This window comes from Danio rerio, chromosome 4, assembly GCF_052040795.2.
Source record: "Danio rerio strain M-AB ecotype USA chromosome 4, GRCz13ab, whole genome shotgun sequence".
Lineage (NCBI taxonomy): Eukaryota > Metazoa > Chordata > Actinopteri > Cypriniformes > Danionidae > Danio > Danio rerio.
In genome coordinates, this window is record NC_141024.2 from 44,190,396 (window position 1) to 44,213,827 (window position 23,432).

The window sequence follows — 23,432 nt, forward strand, 5'->3', positions numbered from 1 at the left end:
CTTAATAATTCAAATTATTATTTTTTTTACTATTTAAAACAGCATCTTTGGATATATTTTCTCCTGGAGACACTGTTGTCCTGAAAATATTCAAACAAAATGTAAAAAAAGTAGGGATGGTACAGCAGAAATAATGGTTTTAAAACTTTTTTTAAACCGCGGTATACCTTGAAAACTGTCATTGTCCTATGCCTAATGCCGTCCAATGGCGGCACCTGCTGGTACGTGAAGAATATGGTCAATACTGACAAACTTTACACTCAAATCTCTGCATATCATCAGCATGCTGTAATCATTTTCTTAAGCAGCAAAAGTCTTTTTTAGACTAGTTTGTTGGCCAGTTGTACTCAGTGCAATGCTAAACGTTATTGTTCCACTATAAATTGTTAGTTTTGCTTCATGTCGTCCCTCAACAACATCATATAGTTTAGAATACTGTACAATGTTTTATAACAGTTAATTATTTTAGTGTCCATTTCATTCAGCATATTTAATATTGGGGGCATCCAAGCTTTCTGACATAAAGAAATTTTTCAAATGGCCCAGATGGAAAATATTTTAATTTGCCCTATAAAAAAATATATTTGTATTTAATAATACAATAATAAATGAATAATGAAAAAAAAACAATATTTTAGATATTTCTTAACAAAAGCTCTAATTGTATTGTTTTGTAATTGTTTTTCAAAATAACTTTTAAAAAAAATATTTAAAAAAAATTACAAATATTTTGAAAAGTTTTAAAAACTATAATAAAATAAATCTATGCAAGTCGATATCCTCAGCAGGAAATACATGGAGCTTATTTAAACAAAAGTTATTGTGAGGAAATTAATTAAACTATTATGATAAATGGAGTTAAAATGACCTTTTTGACTAAAAAGTTTAAAGCTTTATTGAGATGGATTGTTGGTGATTGTATATGTTTTGGACAGGCTGAGTAGCAAAACATGAATAGAGGAAAATGTAGACTTGTTAAAAAAAAATTAAAATAAAGACCTACAACACAATACTTTAGTAAATGTAAGACTTTTTAAGGCCTAAAATTTTGATTTTGGAATTTAAGACATTTTAAGACCCCACAGAAATCCTGTTTAAACACAATAGCCCTGGTAATTAGGTATTATAATAATGATGTAATTCTAACAGTTTAAACCCATAAAGAAGTTGATGAAAAAAGGGAATTGTGATCAATGTGACATGCAAATGGAAAGTACTAAGCCAACACTATCACTGTAATAGCAGATATCTTCTATGTGAAGACTGTAGGTCAAATATCGTCAGCTCAGTTATTCATTCATTCATTCATTTTCTTGTCAGCTTAGTCCCTTTAATATTCCGGATGCCCTTCCAGCCGCAACCTATCTCTGGGAAACATCCACACACACATTCACACACACACATACACTACGGACAATTTAGCCTACCCAATTCACCTGTACCACATGTCTTAGGACTGTGGGGGAAACAGGAGCACCCGGAGGAAATCCGCGAGAAGGCAGGGAGAACATGCAAACTCCACACAGAAACGCCAGCTGAGCTGAGGTTCAAACCAGCGACCTTCTTGCTGTGAGGCGACAGCACTACCTACTGCGCCACTGCCTCGCCCTCATCTCAGTTAAACTTTTTTAATTTATTGTTTTTATTTATTTATTTTATATATTGCCAGTGCTCAAGGACGCTTTACCAACAGTAGAAGAACAAGGAAAGCAATAACCTTAAGAAGGTAGAGAAAATGGGAGACTAATAATAAATAAAATAATGACAAAAGACACGAGAACAAGTGAAAAGAAAGAAACTCATTCCTGTCTTTCAATGAGTGCTTATGTGCATTTAGGAGAACTAGGCAGCACACTTAGGGCTGCAAGATGGATTTAATTATAGAGGTAAAATTGGCTTTATATTTGCACATTCAAACTTTCCCCTTAATAATATAATTTCATAAAATTATTTTTGCAAACTCTAAATAGCGAAATCAAATTAGCCGTCAATGGCTATCTAAGTACAACATTGTTCACAGTCAAATGCTGTGATTTCAAGTCATACTTGCATGCTATTTCCGATCAAATATTCAAAGTAACATGGTAAATAATATAGAGACTTCTAAATGAACGAATGTGTAAAACCAACTTTACCTCTATATGGCTGAGTTGGTCTTTGAGAATGAAAACTAACCTGTTTGTTCCTGCAGATCTTCATGTTTGACTGAGAATGTCTCTTCGATCTTCACATCTTCACTCTCCTCTTTAATAAACGCCATCTTTATAACAGTGTGGAGATCAGTCGCTTCAGCAGGAGTTTTTCCTCTGTTTTTGGACACTTTATCCTGTTTAAAACGAATAAAACAATAAAAATGTCCTGTTTAAAAATAGAGGTAAAGTTGGTTTTATATTCGCACATTCAGACTTTCCCCTTAATAGTATAATTTCATAAAAGTATTATTTGCAAAATCTAAATAGTGAAATCATATAAGCAGCTAATGACTATCAAAGTACAACATTGTTCACAGTCAAATAAACAGTGCTAATGTTGTTTTCAAGTCATACTTGCATGCTAATTCCACTCGAATATTCAAAGTAACATGTTAAACAATATATACACTGCTAAATGAACGAATGTGTGAATATAAAACCAACTTTACCTCTATTGTTTAAAATAGATAAAACAATGAACAGAAACAAAATAACTTCTCTTCAACACTTGCTTCAACAATTTCTTTATATGAGAGTAATTAACAAAACGTTTCTTTAAAACACTTATTACACACTTTTCTGTTACTTTATTCAAACAATAGCCCTCGGTTACTAAGAATAAAAATAGAGGTAAAGTTGGTTTTATATTCACACATTCGTACATTTAGCAGTCTATATATTGTTTACCATGTTACTTTGAATATTCGATCGGAATTAGTATGCAAGCATGACTTGATAACAGCATTAACATTGTTTATTTGACTCTGAACAATGTTGTACTTTTGATAGTCATTGGCTGCTAATATGATTTCACTGTTTAGAGTTTGCAAATAATACTTTTATAAAATTATATTATTAAGGAGAAAGTCTGAATGTGCGAATATAAAACCAACTTTACCTCTATAGAATAAAATAGTACTACGTTGAATAAAGGATTAAAATATTTCCAACAGTAGGAACATAATTTAGCATCGTATAAAAAACTAAAACCTTCGAACTTTAACTTTAAATGGGTTTATATCTGTGTAAACATTTTACAACAAACCTTTCTCCAGTTGAATCACAGCGCTGAAGCGGCGCCGCCTGATGACGTCACACGCCAAAATAAAAGTATTTTCTTGTTTAGCTTTCTTGCCACTTACTTTTGCAGTCATGACTTATTGATACATGTCTCCCATGTTTTTCACTTTACACTATATCTGCTTTCTCTCACACAAACCTTAAATCTAAACATTTTCTTAACTTTTTTAATCCACTTATGATGACTTGTATGTCTGCAACACATTACTTCCTATTAATATCTGAGTTTTCCCAGAGATGGGTTATGGCTGGAAGGGCATCCGCTGTGTAAAAACTTGCTGGATAAGTTGGCGGTTCATTCCGCTGTGGCGACCCCAGATTAATAAAGGAACTAAGCTGACAAAAAAATGAATAAATAATATCTGAGTCCAAATCTCATCCTTATAATTATAACCTCTTCTTTTCTATTTCTACAACATCATAGGCGTATATAGAATTTCCTTTTTTCCACATGAATTGTCGTCTCTTGTTATCTGTGTTCCACGTTTCCTGCCATTCTTTAGCAATATATGCAGTAATAATATTTAATTTACCTTTACTTACAGAAGCATTAAAGGGGCAGTTCACATAAAAATCACAATTTTGTCATTTACTCATCCTCTACTTGAGCCAAACCTGTTTGAGTTTCGTCTGCTGAATGCAAATGAAGAGAATACGGAGGCAAAAACAGACATGGTTTAGCTGTTCTCATTTTGGACCTGGCTGCTGTTTTCAACATTTTCTTGCACACAAAATGTTCTTGAAATTCGATTACAATTGAACCACTAAAGTCATATGTCACATGTTTTAAAAATGTTTTTGGTTCCTTTTCTGGACTTTGAGCATCTCGGCACTCTTGCTGTCTATGACAGATGAAGGAGCTCTCTGACTTCATCTAAAGTGTCTTCATTTGAGTTCTGAAGATGAGCAAAGTTCTCAGGAGATTAAACAACAGGTAGAGGGACAATCGTTCTTGAGTGCTTAGTGTACACTGTAACACATGCCTCCCATCAGTGCTGACATACAGCCTACAGCCACATTGCACTGCTTTTTAAAAATGTATTTATTCATTTTTTATTGCAGTAACAACTGGCCATTACAACAAATAGATATACAAAAACGGATAAAAGGCTACATCGCACTGCTACTCGTGTGATATTACTCATGTATTCATTTATTTTTATTATTTTTATCAATCAGGGGTCACCATTGTGGAATGGACCGCCAACTTATGCAGCACATGCTTGACACAGCGAATGCTCTTCAAGCTGCTACCCATTACTGGGAAACATGCATACACACTCATTCACACTGCATGCATACCGCATGTCTATGGACTTTGGGGAAACCAGAGCATCCGAAGGAAACTGACACGAACGCGGGAAGAACATGCAAACTCCACACAGAAATGCCAACTGACCCAGCTGAGGCTTGAACATGCGACCTTCTTGCTGTGAGGCGATCGAGCTACCCACTGCACTTACATGTGTAATTATTTGAGGTAAACTGGTATTAGTGAAGAACTATGCTTACAAATGGTTGTTATTTTTAAAACAGGTCAAAAGGCACGATTCAGATGTAGTGATCTGCAGAATCAAGCATGTATTGTTATAGACACTATGCTTATTTGTCTTAAGAGATGTTAGGCAGGTCCTGTTCATGTAATATGTTCATGTAATAGTCTATCAAGGTGGTATTGGCATGAACAGCTATACATGTTAACGGGTTTCTTATATGTAAAATGGTCCTATTCAGTTAATGGTCAGGCAGCTATTACTAAAGATGATTGCACACAATGATAAACCATTTATTTAAATGAATATGTTACACAGATATTTAAAATTCATTGTTGCAAACAGGTTAAAGGAGTAAGTGCAGTTGTTGTTTTATGTCATGTTCACTACTGTAATTAACACCATTGTGAAAAAGAAGTCTGCGAAATGCTGTAGTTGGTGTAGGTGGAGCAGGTTAATCACATTAAAAGTTCTGCATTGTGTAGTTATGAAAGTGAACTCTTGTCATTGAATTATTCTGTATAAACTGCCTATACAATAATTTAACTTGAAATGTAATTATTTTCTGATTATAAATATTTAGATGCATCACAGTATGTGATAGCTTTACTGTGTTAAAAGGAAAAGGTTTTGTCACAGGGTATCTTATATACTTTTGTGAAGGTCTATGCATATTTATTTGCACAAACACAAGTAATAAATAGAGGGAAAAACATCTTTAATACATATCCGGTGAATAAGAGGCAAAAAAGAAAAAGATTGGCACAGAAACAAGTTACATTTCAATAGTTAAAATCTGAAGACACTTTTGTAAAGAAAAAAATGATCTGTTAAGAGTGTGTTGACTATTACAAAAGTCAGTAATGAGCTGCATGTGCTTTAAGAGAAATAAAGGCCTCTAAGCTCACATAAAAACAAGTTCAGTGATAAATAAATAACTTAAACATTGCTAATAGTTAACTCATGTCAATATATTGACTGAACTTAACATGAATAAAACTTCACTGTGAAGTTTAGAAATTCTTTCTTTCAACGAAGGATAATAAATCACAGTATAATAGTATACATCTTCTATAACTATTATATAAGTGAATGTAGTTGTGTGTATTGAGAAATCGGTATGAATTAAGTCTTCAATGCTCATTTGCATCTTTAAACAAAGACTTCAGCCAAGAGACTCTGAGAAGCTTCTGCAAAAACAACACACAACTCTTGCACTACCTTTTAACCAGGCTTGGGAAAAAAAATAATTGAAATGTGTTACAGATCATAAGTGTATCAACATTAACTACAAAATGCAGCAGCCAAAATAATAAAAAGCTGTCATCAATAGTACTATTAAACAACAGCAACAAAACAAATGATGATGGCTAAAGTCAACTTATTTTCCCAATACAACATTATTTCTCTGTAAAACTGGTTTGTAAAGCTGCTGAACTCCCCCTGCCCCACAGTAATGTGTCTTGAGTCTTAACTGCTCCCCATTGCTCATTTGCATCTTTATACCAGCCTTAATGGGGGCCAATAGAGTCTTATCTAATCACATTCCAGATCCAGTAGCTCAGCATGGTTGCATCTATATATTCTGGGTTCCTAAAAGAATCTTCATTGGCTTATTTTGCTATAAGAAAACAGCTTTGGAGGACAAACTATAATTTTAGATTCCTACATTGGGATTATTAATAACAACAACATACAAAGAAAAACCCACAGAGGCCATTTTTTCATCCCACTTCTTCATTAAAGACTGGAAAGGTGAGTTGCACATTCTGAATTTACACTCAAATAATATCTGAATGCTAACATTGTAAAATGTAAAATCTAAACGTGTGGATGCATTGTTCAACAGTGTATTAAGTTCTTCAGTCATTTTAAAAAGCTTCTTCACAACTGTTTAGTTTTTTTGTTTGTTTGTTTATTTGGTTATAAATATTGTTTTTATTCTGACAAATGGACTGTAGCCCAAATAAGTTTCAACCTATTACATATATAGGTTGGAACCTGGCAGGTAATTTTGGAGAATTTGATGTTTCCCCATTCAAACATACAAAGAGGTGGTAACATCAGTGAATGCAAGTGAATGGGTTAAAGCTATGGATGAAGAAATGCAATCGTTTAAAGAAAATGCAACCTCTTACCAACCTGAAGGCAAAGATCTAGCGGGGGTACATGGGTTTATTCAATGAACATAAATGATGGTCTTACAAGTACAAAACAGAAAGCAGATAAAGTATAAAGTGGAAAACGAGGGAGAAATGTATCAATAAGTCATGATAAAGAATAAATGGGGGGAAAAAAGACTTTTATTGTGGCATGGTGGTGTGATGTCATAAGGCTGCGCCGCTCCCACACTGTGATTCAACTGGAGAAAGGTTTGTTTTTAAAGCTTTTACACAGATGTAAACCGACTGATTAAAATTTCAGGTTGTTCGTTTAATGCTAAATGTACCTGCTGTTGACAATATTATTTTAACCGTTTATACAAAGAAGTATTATTTTACTCACAGTAAGGTCTATTGTTTGAATAAGATAGGATAAACTTTATTTGTTCCCAAGAGGAAATTCTTGTCTTGTGCAAATAAGTGCTACAGCGTTGCTGTAAGCAGACAATTAAATAAATAAAACAAAGAAAATAATTAACAACATTTGTTAAAGTTTGAATACAGCAACAGTAAAGTGTGTAATAAGTGTTTTAGTGAAGGTTTCATTTATTAAACAGCATAATGTCATTCTATTCAAATGTACATCACTATATATAATAAATGGAGTACTAGTCTTAATCGGCTCATTTGTGTCTATTGTTTCTTGCTCAGACTTACCTGATTTCTGTTTGTTAATGACTCTTATATAAAGAAACTGTTGAAGCAAGTGTTAAAGAGAAGTTATTTTGTTTCTGTTCATTGTATTATTCATTTTAAACAGAACATTTTTTATTGTTTTGTCCATTTTAAACAGGATAAAGTGTCCAAACACAGAAAAACTCCTGCTGAAGCGACTGATCTCCACACTGTTACAAAGATGGCGTTTATTAAAGAGGAGAGTGAAGATGTGAAGATTGAAGAAACATTCACAGTCAAACAGGAAGATCTGCAGGAACAAACAGGTTGGTTTTCATTCTCAAAGAACAACTCAGTCATTTGATCCTCATTCAGATATATTTTAATAAGAAGAATACTAAATTTAATCACTTTTCAGCCCTGAGTGTGCTGCCTAGTTCTCCTAAATTCACATAAGCACTCATTGATAAACAGGAATGAGTTTCATTTGTCACTTGTTCTCGTGTCTTTTGTCATTATTTTAATGTATTATTAGTCTCCCATTTTCTTTACCTTCTTAAGGTTATTGATTTTCTTGTTCTCCTACTGTTTATAAAGTGTCCTTGAGCACTGGCGCTATATAAAACAAATGAAAACAATAAATTAAAAAAGTTTAACTGAGCTTACGATATTTATATTTGACCTACAGTATTCTCATAGAAGAGATCATCTGCTATTACAGTGATGGTGTTGGCTTAGTACTTTCGATTTGCAAATGTCACATTGATCACAATTCCCTTTTTTCATTAACTTCTTTATGGGTTTAAACTTGTTTGTAGTAGTTGTTACTAGTTCTCACAGACAGTATCTACAATTACATCATCATTATTATAATAACTAATTACCAGGGCTATTCCCTATTTAATACCTGCAGGGTCTTAAAATGTCTTAAATTCAAAAACCTAAAATTTTAGGCCTTAAAAAGTCTTAAATTTACTGGAAGATTGTGTTGTAGGTCTTCATTTTTCTTTTTTCATGTTTTGCTACCTAATCTGGCCAAAACCCACACAATCACCAACAATCCATCTCAATAAAACCTTAAACTTTTCATTCAAAAAGGTCATTTTAACTCTAGTTATCATAATGCTTTAATTATTTTAGTGCTTCATTTGTTTAAACGTGCTTGTCATGTTTACCAGTGAACAAACCACCAGATGTCGCTGGTAAACACTCACTCATGAAACTGCCAGTAAATGGACTACATATTCAGTCATGCCACATACACACACCTGCTCCAAGTCTCCACTGATTAGACTCCCACAGCTGATCCTGCTTCAAGACTGATTACAAACAGTATTTAAGCAGCACACACACTCATTCACATTGCTGCGTCTTGTTCACTGTAAAGTAGCATTACATAGCATTTTCCTTTCCTTGTCTTGTTTTCCTGTGTTTTGAACCTAGCCTTGTTTATTTAGTTATCCTTGTCTGCAGCCTGCCTTTCGACCTCTTGCTTGTTAAATTGACTACGATTCTGGATTGTCCTCACACATCTGTTTGCTCCCATATTGATCACTGCTTGCCTGACTGTGAATATATCTGCATATTGGATCCTACCTTCTGTTGTGGTGTTACTCCCCGTCGTTACAGTGCTCCATGTTTTTTTTCTGCTGAGGACATCGACCTGGACAGATTGTTGTGCATAGATTTAGTTTATTATAGTTTATATAGTTGTAATATAGTTTAGTATAGTAATTATAGTTAGTAAAACATTTGTTAATTTGTTTTTTATTTTAAAGAAAGGTTATTTTGAAAAAAAAAAAGTGTGGATCCAAGTAGAGCTCTCTTGTTTTTACACTATTTAAAATCTTTTGCTAAGAAATATCTAAAATATTTTTATGTTATTATTATTGATTTATTATTGTATTATTAAATATTTTATATAATATTTTTTGATAGGACAAATAAAAATCTTTTTCATCTGGGGCATTTGAAAAATTCCTTAATCTAAAATTTCATTCATAATGGTCTTTAAAAAATATCTTAAAAAGTCTTAAATTTAACTTAGTGACACCTGTGGAAACCCTGGTTTAAAGTATGTCAGAAAACGTGGATGCCCCTAATTTTAAATATGCTGAATGAAATGAAAACTAAATTAATTAATTATTATAAAACATTGTACAGTATTCTAAATTATATGTTGTTGTTGCGGGACAAAACAAACACATTATAGTGGAACAATAACGTTTAGCATTGCACTGACTACAACTGGCCAACAAACTAGTCTAAAATGACTTTTGCTGCTTAAGAAATGGATTACAGCATGCTGATGATATGCAAACATTTGAGTGTAAAGTCCATAAGAATATTGACCATATTCTTCACGTACCAGCAGATACTGAAATTGGAATCTTTTTGCTTGAGACTTTTTTTAAAGAATACATTTTTAGATCCTAAAAACAGTGTTGTGCTGCTGAGGCGTAGGACAATAACTGTTTTCAAGGTATAACGCAGTTTGAAAAAAGTCAAGGTTTTAAAACCATCAATATTTTCTGCTGTACCGTTCATCGGTATATGTACGTTTTTTTTTTTTTTTTACATTTTGTTTTACAAGTTTTTCAGGACAACAGTATCTCCAGCAGAAAAGATATCCAAAGATGCTGTTTCAAATTGTAAAGAAATCTGTGTTTTTGAAACAAAAGAAGACAACAGAAGTCAAGGATTCAATTGAATGACATGCCTGACATGTTTACTGTTCCAAATTATTTAAAAAGTTTCTCAAAAGAAAATGTTTTATGTTCAAAGAGGAAAAAGTGTCTGTTTACCCAGACATTTAAAAAATATTAGGAATAGTTGTTTTGGTCATTCTAAAACACCTCAACCGTTTCAGTATTAATGTTATTATATTATTAATAACCTCCAGAGCGTCTGGAGTGTGTCAAGAGCGTCTGTTCTCCACATCTCATTGCTTCAAACGCCACCATGTGTTCATTGTGTGTTGGCATTGTCCTCTGAGGTGAAAGTCATTTATTAAATAAAGAAAAGATTCATGTAGCTTCTTCTACCGCAGTAAATTCTGTTTTTACTGTTGATATTTCATGCTAGTTAATCAGGAAGTGACGATTTTGTTCTCTTTGATTCATTGGACGGAAACGCTGATTTATTTGCATATTTTTTATGTAATATTCCAGTTTTGCAAATAAATTTAATTCGCATTTTTGGATGAAAACACAGCCATTGCCTACATTTCAGTCACTCAAAGAACAAAGTCACGTATGAGAATTGCTTGTCCTTCTTTAATTAATAATTCGCTTAAATTCACAGACCTTCAACAGTAACATGTACTATAACTAGATTAATGGGATTATTACTTGTTCAAAAAACTATTTAGTTCTGCTTGTATTCTTATTATTCAAATATTTTTATTGATTTTTCAAAAGTCTTCGATTTTTCCACAACAAACAAATTAAACAACAAATTAACATGGTACATACCTACAGACATACTCATACCACATAAAGAAAAAGGGAGAAAGAGAAAAATAAAAATAGGTAAAACAAAATAGGAAATTAGGGATAAACTCTCACTTAGGATATAATAACCCCTGAGCGTTCAGTGTAGGATAGGAAAGGCTGCCAAACCTCATAAAACTTTTTTTGTAGAGCCTCGGATGGTGTACTTAAGGTTAGGGTTTAAGATGTGATAACGCTTCTAATATCCAATGTTTATGGGATGGCAGGTTTGTTTTTTTCCACCTGAGAAGAATCAGGTGTCTGGTCATTAAAGAAGAAAATGCAAAGATTTCTATGTGATTAGCTGACAGGTACATTTCTTCTGGCCCTGTACCAAAAATTGAGATCAAAGGATTAGGAACCATATTTTTATTACATTTAGATGAAAATGATTAAAAATAATAATATAGTAATATATGTAATATAGGGCATCCCCAGAACATATGATTCTGATCTGCTGGCTCCAAACCACATCTAGGGCAAGATGAATCTGACCCTGAATACATTTTTGCCAGCTTGCGCCTAGATAGGTGAAGCCTGTGAAGTATCTTAAACTGAAGAAGACCATGTCTAATACATACAGAAGATGAGTGTACCAGTGCTATGGCATATGGCCAGGCTGTATCTGATATTTCCAGTCCCAGTTTGTCTTCCCATTTTTTTCTTTTTACGATTTAGGGAAGGGGACGCGGTTCTTTGAACCACTTCATATAACATGGACATTACATCTTTTTGATATGGGTCCATGTTTACCAATTCATCTATCCAGCATGCTTCTGGTTGGTTCAGTGAAGGAGAGAAGTGTTTTTTAATGAAACTACGGACTTGAAGGTACCTATAAAAATTAGAGTGTGGAATCTCAATGTCTGTTCTTAACTGTTGAAATGAGATAAATATGGCATATTTAAACAGGTTCTTATCACAGTTAACTCCCTTCCTAGACCATCATTTGAATGCTGAATCTATAAGAGTGGCGGGGAATAATAGATTTAACAAAATTGGAGCAGAAATTTGGCATTGGCAATCCACCCTCTTCCTTCTTTTTTTTCCAAGAATTTTCTTATCCTAGAGAAATGCAGAAATACAATTACCGTATTTTCTGGACTATAGAGCGCACCTGTATAAAAAGATATACAAGCCGCACCGGGCTATAAGCCGCAGTTATCATTCATTCATTTTCTTGTCGGCTTAGTCCCTTTATTAATCTGGGGTCACCACAGCGGAATGAACCGCCAACTTATCCAGCAAGTTTTTTACGCAGCGGATGCCCTTCCAGCCGCAACCCATCTCTGGGAAAACTGCAGTTATCTATGGTGAAAAATGTGAAATTTGCTGCATGTACAGAATGATTTTGTTCTGAAACTGTACATGCATGTATGTACCTGAACAGATTATTTCCGGACATTGCCTTTTAACACGGCAGCAACTTTGCTGATTAAAACAGAACATAAAAAATTGGTATTCATGTTCATTTCTCCTGTGTTTGAAACCACAAGTCACTTTAATCATCTTCACTAAAACCATGAATTCATCTTCTTTAGTGTCGGAGTTGAACAGCCTCAGAAGCGCTTCGTCACATTTGTCTTTATCCGTCTCAATCTCCGTGTCACATTCATCCTCCAGTGAAGTTATCTCTGAAGGTGCGCCGCTCTCGCTGCTCGATCTCAATGGTGATAGTGGATTCTTTGACAGCACTCCACACTGTTTGGATTCACTGACAGACATCAGAAAAGGATGCTTTTTGCATGCGGCCAGTTTTTGTGAAATACTTTTTACCACTTGTCATCCAAGACTCCCAATCAACCCGGAGTGCACCTTTTAAATGCCCAATTCACACTGATGTCAAGTGGCTGCAAATACGTTGTTGCACCTCCAGGAATCACAGCTGTAATGGAATTTGTTTTCTTGATTGCTGCTTTCACAGAATCTGTGATGTGGGCCCTCATGCTATCCAAAACAAGCAGCGTTTTTTTCCGGTGAAAAAATCGGCTTACCGTAGCACTTCGTTAACCATTCCTTCATTAGGCCTTCCACCATCCAACCTTTGGCGTTAACTTTGACCACTATACCTTTCGGGAGTTGTTTTTTGGGCATAGTTATGTGCTTAAAAATCACCATTGGTGGAATTTTTTTGTCCGGATGCCGTTCATGTCAGAACGCAGGTAAAGTGCGTTCTCTCATGGCCAGTTGTTTTCAAAAACACGGATGATGCACCTGTCTTGGTAACAGTCCTGGTCAGAGGCAGATCAAACGTCAAAGGTACTTCATCCATATTATTGATGTTGCCTGGTCCGATGGAGTTCTTTTATCTTTTTTTCAACGAATTTGTGGAAGGTTTTAACTTTTTCCTGATAGTCAGGAGGCAGTTACTGACAGAGAGGGGTCCGTGCTCTATTGGAAAGGTTTCATAAATCTGAAACACCATGACGGCCCAGCTTTGAAACCTTCGATGTTCATTTTGAGGCAGACTGTTTTGGCTTTCAGTCTGATCTTTACAATGGATAAACCTCGGCCATATGCTCTATGTGTGTTCACCAAGTCTTCCAGGACATTTTCAAGTTCAGGCCAACTGCTTTTATGTCCTCTTAAAGCTTTTCTCGACTTTTGGCATTGCATGAGCTCTTCTCGCTGCCGCCTCCAACGCCTCACCATAGATTCGTTGACGCTAAGCTTGCGTGCAGCAGTGCAGTTTCCTTCCTGGGTAGCAAGCCCGATTGCCTTTAACTTAACTTGAATCATATGAACTTCTTTGTGTGGTTTCCATGATGAAGGGGCAAGGATTTGAATATAATTTCCAGTTAGTAATTTGTCATGAGTGTTCTATCTGCTAAAGAAAAAGTAGCGCAGTCTATTTTTCTTTGCATAGATTTTTCGTCTCTTATTTTTTATTCTACCGGTAATTCCGATCAGAGCGTCCCTAGCGGTGGAAGAAAAATCCACAGAATAGCTGCTTCTTTGTATAAGCCGCATGGTCAAAACCTAGGGAAAAAGTAGAATCTTATAGTCCAGAAAGTATGGTAATCAACTTCTTGAAAAATGAATTGACAAAAAAAAAAAAAAAAAACAGGCACAGTCTGAAATAGAAACAGAAATCTTGGTAGTATTGTCACTTTAATGGAATTCATCTTCCCATCCAAAGATAAAGGAAGGATTTGCCACCATGCCATGTCTCGTTTGGCTTTGTCTAATGTTGTTTCAAAATTATTATTGAACAAATCCTTATATTTGCGTGTCACACTCACACCCAGATATACAAATTTATCAGGACTTGCTGAAAATGGAAAGGATTGGAAGGACATTTGCTGTGCTCTATCATTGATAGGGAAAAGGAGACACTTTGCTAGATTGACTATGTATCCAGAAACATTTCCCAGTTCTGAAATTATTGTAAGAGCTTTTTGAATACATGTATCTGGATTTGACAGAAAAAGAAGATCATCAGCATATAGCAGGAACTTATGTTCTTGTCCCTCTCTGAAAACTCTTTGCAAGCTATCTGAGTTCTTTACGATTGCAAGAGGTTCAATGGCAATGTCAAAGAGCAGAGGGGACAGAGGGTATTCCTGCCTCGTTCCCCTAAAGCAGGCATGTCCAAACTCAGTCATGGAGGTCCGGTGTCCTGGAAAGTTTAGTTCCAATGCCAATCAGACACACCTTGGCTTCCTAAACAAGCTCTCACTAGGTTTTCTAGAAACACCCCAGGATCTTATAATTACAGCAGAGTAAGCTGATCGGACAATAAGATTCACATTTAAGTGGATCTTTTTCCCTTTTAAGAAGTACTGTTATAGCAGCCGATGTCATAAAGAGGGGTAGTGATTCCGAGACAAGAGCTTCAGCAAATACCTTGCACAACAGGGGTGTAAGCTTGACAGTAAACTTCTTATAAAACTCAGCTGGGAAGCCACCAGGGCCTGATCGACTTTTCAATTTTCCGGTTTTCACTTTTTTGATTGCATTTTTAATTTCAGAAGGTGTTATTTTCCTTCTGATGCCAACTGATCTGAATCACAGATGGTAATTCCAAATAATAATAAAAAACCTCATTACTTTCAATTTTGTTTTCCTCAGAGCTGCAACTATAAAACCAACTGCAGAGGATCATTTCAGTTGGTAACACAATAACCTGCCAGCTCGTTCATAACGCCTTTTCACTTGTCAAGGAGTCATATTCTACTTGCAGCAGTGGCGTAGCGGACGGGCCCGCAGGGGGCGTGATTAGGGGGGGCCCCGCGTCGTCGTGATTTTCAATAATTAAAAATCCACCGACGAACGCAATAATCAAACTCTTGGGAACAACTGTGGTCGGAACCAAAGTTCACACGTCTGTGTTCTCTGAACACCTCTCAAGCGGTGGACTACTTAATTCTGATTGCTTGCCGCCAATGTTGCCAACTTAGCGACTTTGTCACTAGATTTAGCGACTTTTCAGACCCCCTTAGCGACAAATCTAGCGACTTTTTTTGTGTTATTGGAGATTTTTTTTAGACTGTCATTTGTCCATACTGTACCGTCCCTACTCTTCTCAACGAGCTGCGTGTGATGCCGCCGACCCCTCCCCCGCCTCACAGCACTGACAGGCGGCCCAGTCAGTCCTCTACAGCAGCCTCTCCCACCTGCAGCCCGAGAGCAGATCACCCCTCTGCGTACCGACGACAAATGATTTAGCACAGGCAGTGTGAAGGTATTTCCCTTGTACAGTCAAACCGATCTACTTCTACTTTATTTTAACAATTTAATTGGACCGTTTATTCTTTTCTTGTTCACAATCACAGATATTAGTGACAGTTTCTGAACTTGTCTGAGTTTATTACATATGAGAGATTACTGCACATTCACTACACATCTATAATGACATACTGTATTCAAACAGCAATAAATTTAGTTAAATAAACATGCTTATATAAAGTGTAGTGCAATTATAAATGCCCCTTTATTAACCATTGGCTGTTAAACAAACAGAAACGGTAGAACGTGATGAAGCTAGTGATATGCAAATTGACGTATGACGTATCCACCCCCCCCCCCCCTTCATCAGGGGGCCCCGTCAGCGATCCCTGCAGGGGGACCTCTGCATTTTGCGCTACGCCACTGACTTGCAGAAGAAGTTTTTTTTCTTTATGGAGCTATTCAGAAGGTGATGTTGAGTGTAGCTGATCCATTGTATTTTATTCATAATCTCTGTAAGCCGTTTTGACATTGTTTTATTTGCACTACGTTGATCTGAAATAATCTGTCCTCTTATATATGCTTTCAGAGTATCCAATAGGATGCTTTAACTTATCTCTGGGGATTCGTTTGTCTCAAAGTAGAAATCTATTTGAGCATCAATAAATTTTACAAAATCGTCATCTGCCAATAGTATTGAGTTTAACCGTCATGTACATTGGGCAATTACATTGCCTGGAAAACAGTTTTAGTGAGACTGGACAATGGTCCAAAATAACAATACCACCATACTCTACTTCTGACATTAAAGGGTCACAAAACACCAAAACACATTTTTTGAGTTGTTTACAGTCGTATATGTGTCCCACACTGCTAAAAACACTATTAGGACACACATATTTCACCAAAAAGCGAAAATTGGTTGTTTTTGCGTTATTTTGAGCAAATTCGTACTTCCGGTTTAAAATGAATTTTTGAAGCTGCCTCACGGCCATGAGATCTTAGCGTGTATTCCAGCATGTAGACTGAACATCTACCTGGGAGTACCTTATGACGTCTCTGAGTGTGCTGCATTCATTCATGAGTAAGACTTGGTTGAAACCAATCAACGCGCTCTATTGTGTATGCGGTGCAACCTCATTAATGTGCATGATATCTTTGAAGACTGTTTGTACCTGTACAGTGTTCAGACGGCAGAGAGACGCCACGTTGTGTTGCCAAGTGGGAGAACAAGAAATATTTGGTCGTCAGTGTTGCGTTTTATAATTTGCTGCAGTGAAGGTTTTGTTTTTATTTTCCCTCTATGATAGCGTAGCTGGACTCACGTGTGGATTATGCTGCACGCGACACGTGACAGAAATGTGTGTCTAAGGAACATTTTTTACCCGAGAGCTTTTCTCGTCTGAAAATGGTGAAATCCAGATTTGCTGCTCGTCTCCTTTAATAAAAGACAGAGCTCCAGTATGTGTTGATTGTCCTGTCTCTACAGATTTGTTAAGTGAGCGACCAGTGGTTTTTGTTTGTTTATTCAGAGGCAAAGTTAGTTCGTCAGCAGTACTCTTTCAGTGTTTAGAGACAGACCTTAGTCAAATGGTTTCTAAGTTAATAAAGTTTACCGTACGATAATATATATACAATATTATGGACTGAAAAATCCACTGTAAATGCTGCTCTCTGAGTGTAAACATGTTAGCACCTCAATCAAACTTACACCCGCATTTTGTGACAGGAATAACATACATGGCTTTCTGACGCTACCTACCAAGTGCATCTAAGTTACAGAGAAATGTGAAGGATTTTTTTTTTGCAACAAACATTGCATGAAAGATACACGCTTCCAGCAATTCCTCGAATCAAATATCTCGTTTGTCACCGGGCACGAATGAAATTCCTGAATGAAAGAGCCAAACTGCAATTAAAATCTAGCATTTAATAATTTGGCAAATAATTCGATTACTGATGTCCATGTAAACACAGTCACTGACTTTCTCCTCTGCATCTGTGTGTTTGTTTTGCCTCTGTGAAAATCAGCACGTGCCCAAAACGGACACTCCCTTTTTTATGCTAATTTTTACTGACCTTACCCTCCTCTGACTCTCCCCCTACACGCACAGGCTATCCTGATTAGCTATGAGTTTTGATTGATTTATTTAAGTGTATTTATGTGAGAGTGAAGTCTGACAACAATAAATATTCTCATCAGGAATAAAACCACCTGTTTTTATACCTTTGCTGACTCTGCCGAGCTGTAGCTATAAAGTTAGGTCTGCTACTGTTATTTTATACTGGGAAGGCTACATCATTTATTTTATTATAACAATTTGCTAATAGTTCCTATGCAATGTTTTTATGGGTTGCTGAGAATACATTTCAGGTGTTCAATACATTGCATGTCAGTTTCGAAAATAAAAGTAGATGCTGGAAAAAGTGCCTAAAAGTCTTTGATTTTCATTAGGCTGTGTCTGTATGAACCCTGTATGAAATCAGTGTAAAATTTTCAATCTTGAGGTGATGGTAAATTTAGTGATGTTCAATTGTCAGCTCCCTTTGTCGTCAGGTTGTGTGATGTATGTTGCTGAACTGTATTCAAATGTTATAAATATTAAAAAAACACATTTCGAAATATAACTGCAGTATGTCAATTTAGTTTATTTGTGTGTGCTGTGCTCATAGACTTTAGAAAGCGCTCATTTGTTTGATTTCTCTTCGAGAAGCTAAGCAAGTCTCAAAAATGTAAGGTCCTTGTACCCTCTCTGAGTCACTGGGGCCCTAGCTGCAATAAAGCGACTTTGGGAGGGCCCAGCTTGCAAAAGGTTGAGAACCCCTGCTTTATGCAGATGCTGACAGGCATGTCTCATGTCTGCAAGGCAAAAATTCAGCTGTTTGTTCAGCTGTTACCCAATAACTTTTTTCAGTCAGGCACAGAATATACAAGTATTCCCTGTCTGCTTTACACATTTTAGAAAAACGTTTTGTTGTAATTGTGAATATATAGGAATAAAAATAGGCCATTTACAGCTTTCAAATCTGTGTCTGATCAATATGACCAAAATGACTTTTATGATCAATTATGTAAGAAACTCTGAAAACTGGACTGACAGTTTAAATTTACTTTAACTTCTATGTTAAGTGGCTTTGACACAATTTACATTGTAAAAGCACTAGATAAATAAGGATGACTTAAAGGGCACCTATGGTAAAAAATCTACTTTTCAAGCTGTTTGGACAGATCTGTGTGTTGGTATAGTGTATAGACCGTCATACTGAGGTGATATGAACACACCCAGTCCTTTTTTTCAATTTAACTACAAAAAAAGGGTCGGCCAATTGGAGCTGTTTTCAAATCGATCGCACCATTACGTAGGTGTGCGATCCCCCCGCCCACCGAATTGATTGACAGCTGCGCGCATTAACATGTTCCGGTTGTCACGTGTATATGTCAACAAGACCAGGCAGACATACGCAAAGCAACCGGTAATAAAAGGTCTGTTCTGTTCGCTAGGATCAGCAATCATCATCAAATGTGATTAAGAGTAAGTTTCACATGTTTAAAGTGTTGTACAACAGAGTATGTGTGTAATTAATTACGTTTTACTTCAGCTTTACTTCATCAGCACAGCCGCGTGTCAGAACAATTATAAAAGAAGACGATTCAATCCTGGTTTGTGGAAGTTAAATCAGGTTTATTTTGTACATTAGCATAACAGATATCCACACTTGAGGTTGGCCTTAACTAGGCGCGCTCTGTCTGTCTGCCTGCCTGCCTGCGTGTGTATCTGTGTGTGTGCGTGCGTGTGCGCACGCGTTAACTTTGTAACGATATTGTGTGTGACTCATCAAGGCAATTTCACAATACTGATTAGTAAAGGTTAGTTCTTACTGTAGTATCTCACAGACGCTACGTGAGACCTTCTTCCTTTAAGTCTGTCTGTTGTCTGACGCAGCTGAGGAAGGAGGCATGTAGAAACAGTGGGCGGGCAGAACTCGGCTCAAAGGCACAGTACGACAAAACCACCCCCTGCTGGAAATCAGTATAAAACAGCATTTTGTAAAAGGTATAATGAAAAATCTGATGTGTATTTTGATCTGAAACTTTATATACACATTCTAGAGACGCAAAAGACTTAAATCTGAAAAAAGGGGTAACCTAGGTGCCCTTTAAGACTTAATGAAAACTAATGTTTTATTTTTTTTATTTCAGACCTAATTGAAGAGAACGAGGGGAGTAAACAGAAGGAACATCATGTCAAAATTGAGGAAAAAAATTTTTTACAGACTGATGGTATTTTAAAAAGGAGAGGCAAGAATCGTTTCACCTGCACTCAGTGTGGAAAGAGTTTTGGAAGAAAAGACCATCTTAAGATTCACATGAGGATCCACACTGGAGAGAAACCATTCACATGCACCCAGTGTGGGAAGAGTTTCAGCTTATCGTGGTCCCGTAATCTACACATGAGGATCCACACTAGAGAGAAACCATTCACATGCACCCAGTGTGGGAAGAGTTTCAGCTGCTCATCATCCCTTAATAAACACATGAGGATCCACTCTGGAGAGAAACCATTCACATGCCTTCAGTGTGGGAAGAGTTTCAGCAAATCATCAAACTTTATTCTACACATGAGGATCCACACTGGAGAGAAACCATTCACATGCACTCAGTGTGGGAAGAGTTTCAGCCAATCATCACACCTTAATCTACACATGAGGATCCACACTGGAGAGAAACCATTCACATGCACTCAGTGTTGGAAGAGTTTCAGCAGCTCATCACACTTTAATTACCACATGAGGGTCCACACTGGAGAGAAACCATTCACATGCACTCAGTGTGGGAAGAGTTTCAGCTGCTCATCATCCCTTAATCAACACATGAGGATCCACACTGGAGAGAAACCATTCACATGCCTTCAGTGTGGGAAGAGTTTCAGCAAATCATCAAACTTTATTCTACACATGAGGATCCACACTGGAGAGAAACCATTCACATGCACTCAGTGTGGGAAGAGTTTCAGCCAATCATCACACCTTAATCTACACATGAGGATCCACACTGGAGAGAAACCATTCACATGCACTCAGTGTTGGAAGAGTTTCAGCAGCTCATCACACTTTAATTACCACATGAGGGTCCACACTGGAGATAAACCATTCACATGCACTCAGTGTGGGAAGAGTTTCAGCTGCTCATCATCCCTTAATCAACACATGAGGATCCACACTGGAGAGAAACCATTCACATGCACTCAGTGTGGGAAGAGTTTCAGCCGCTCATCATACCTTAATCAACACATGAGTATCCACACTGGAAAGAAACCATTCACATGCACTTAAGCCGCGGTCACACTGGATTCATTCATGAGAAAGACTTTGTTCAAACCAATCAGTGCGCTCTATTGTGTATTTGGGGCAACTTCATTAATAAGTATGATAGCTTTAAAGACTGTTTTACCTGAAACAGTGTTCAGACGGCAGAGAAACGACTAGTTGGGTTGCCAAAACAAGTGGGAGAAGAGGAATTGTTTAAAGTCAGTACGTTAATATCACTACCATATTATGGACTGAAGGATCTGCTGTAAATGCTGCTCTCTGAGTGTAAACATGTAAACGCGTTTTTTGACAGGATAGTCTACACACACACATGGCTTTCTGACATACCGAGTGCATCTCAGTTACCGAGAAATGCATTTTTTTTTCTCTTATACAATGTGCAGTATCAAACATTCCACTGTCATTAAACAGTCAGTTACTGATGTCCATGTAAACAGTCACTGTCTTTCTCCCCTGCGTCTGTGTGTTTGTTGTGCCTCTGTGAAAATTTTGTAGAAATGTGTTGCGCTCCTTGCGTTTACTGTAAACACAATGATGGCAACTGAGAGAAGAACAGTTTCATAAACATCTGGCAAACAGCATCTCTGCTGCTTAAAATCTCTTTGCAAGTGATTGTACAGGTGCGGATATATCTGTACTCTACTCTTCAGTGTATTTATGTAGCTAGTGTTGTTTTCGATGATGTTCTTTGTCTGACTCCCTGAATGAGAAACAAATCATCTATTTATTAGTAAAGTTTCTTTACTTTTAGATTCGAAATTCTTTCTAGTTTACTACATTTACTGTTTTGAGTAGAATACAAACTTGATGAATATTTGATGATTTTGGCAGAGCGACAAGTATTTAGTTTTATAATATTAATACACTGTGATAATCCCAAGACTCCAGATTGGAATATGTGGTAAATCCTGATTGGATGCCTGCATTATTTATCAATGGGTATATAAAAGTTGTTGTGCTAGCTACCCCTGGACGCTGTGGCTACTCAGGAGTCCACATGTCTAGACCTGCCATCTCATTGGCTCTTTAACCTTATGGTTTTGTTTTGCATTACTTATATTATGTAGTTAAAGTGTTGTTGTGATTATATCCTAAGTTCTTTATCTTCATTATTATGCCTAGACATTTGTTGGTTGCTTTGATTGATTGTTCTGAGTTACATTTTATAATAAATCATTTGCATTCAGGCTATTTTGTTGTCTCATCTCACTTTTATGGTGCAACTCAAACAAGCAGGTCATAACATTTTGCAAAATGTGTCCGGTTGTTACCGAGATCTTGTCCTTTCAGTCATAATCATAGATGTGAGTAGGAACCTAGATTGAGTGGTAAATTTAGAACATTGCCTTTCATCTCAGCTACTTCACCACAACAGACAATCACATCAAATGCATTACTGCTACTCCTCCACTGATCCATCTTTTAATCTCACATTCCATTTTTCATGAAAAAAAAAAAACTCCATTTGGGGTAAAGACTCTCCAAACTGGAGATGGCCACCTTTTTACCAGTCAAGCACCATGGTTTCTGACTCAGAGGTGCTGTTTATTTCCCTGCCATGTCACACTCAGCAGCAAACCGTCCCACTGCATGCTGAAAGTCCATGTCCTATGAAGCCAAAAAAACAACGTTATCTGCCAATGGCAGAGACAGTCCTAGCCTGCACCTAAAATTCTGGCAGTAAAATTATTATATTTTTATTAGGTCAGCCTCAAAAATAACACATTTACTAAACAAAATGAATAAATAGATGGATGGATAGACAATGTAAGTAAGTAAGGGAAGTAGGATGGCTTGTTCAACCATATAAGGAGAAGCACTTTAGCAACGAGACCAGCAGCGTGTAAGTACATTTAGACTTGTTTTCAGTTGTTTGTGTGTAGTGCTAGAAATATTACTCACTGTTTCCTTGGTTACTGTAAGAGCTTGTGTGTGGATCACGGTCGGTTTTGAACCCCTCGCCTCAGTTTCTGTTGTTGTATTGTTGGAACTCTTGAGGCATGTCAAGCTGAATTCTATCAGCAAGCGCTCAGGGGTGTATATAAGCAGCTAGTCTCACTGCGTGTGAAGACCGACGAGTGTAAAGACCATTGACTCTACCTGTGCGACTCCACCGAGCAAAGACACTGACAAAGCACCTGAGTACTTTATTTATTTATTTTACTTAATCTTTGCACTTATTATTGTTTTCATTGCACTTTTATTATGTGTTAACTAATTCCTGTTGTTACTAACACTCGCAAAGCACGGGAGGTAAGCTGCAGGCATAATTATCACAACCTTCGTTCAATACATGCATCTGCTATTTCACAACTCTCTCCGTGGGCCTCTGAAATTGTCAATCTGCTGTTCACAAGGCAGATTTTATTACCTCCATAGCTACACATTCTGATTATAATC

General features: G+C 36.6%; 2 protein-coding genes across 4 annotated transcripts in view; one reads left to right on the top strand and one right to left on the bottom strand.

The window, feature by feature from the left end:
- LOC148681150 (uncharacterized) overlaps positions 1-3,293 on the bottom strand; it is a 33,012-nt gene extending 29,719 nt beyond the window's left edge. The window contains exons 1-2 of the mRNA XM_088650335.1: positions 3,238-3,293; positions 2,176-2,326 (exon numbers count right to left, since the gene is read on the bottom strand). Of these exons, the coding sequence (XP_088506461.1) occupies positions 2,176-2,260 (85 nt within the window). The 5' untranslated portion in view covers positions 2,261-2,326; positions 3,238-3,293. The remainder of the gene's footprint in view (positions 1-2,175; positions 2,327-3,237) is intronic.
- A 3,014-nt stretch (positions 3,294-6,307) lies between these two features.
- znf1069 (zinc finger protein 1069) lies at positions 6,308-22,223 on the top strand. 3 transcript variants are annotated; one of them, XM_087250279.2, is made up of 3 exons: positions 6,308-6,520; positions 7,721-7,868; positions 19,903-22,223. In XM_087250279.2, the coding sequence occupies exons 2-3, from the start codon at positions 7,784-7,786 to the stop codon at positions 21,033-21,035; spliced, it is 1,218 nt and encodes a 405-aa protein (XP_087106405.2). In that variant the 5' UTR covers positions 6,308-6,520; positions 7,721-7,783; the 3' UTR covers positions 21,036-22,223. The 3 variants fall into 3 exon arrangements, with proteins under 3 accessions (XP_087106405.2, XP_088506635.1, XP_087106404.2); XM_088650509.1 differs by lacking the exon at positions 6,308-6,520 and adding an exon at positions 7,095-7,189; XM_087250278.2 differs by lacking the exon at positions 6,308-6,520 and adding an exon at positions 7,095-7,137.
- The last annotated feature ends 1,209 nt before the right edge of the window (positions 22,224-23,432 follow it).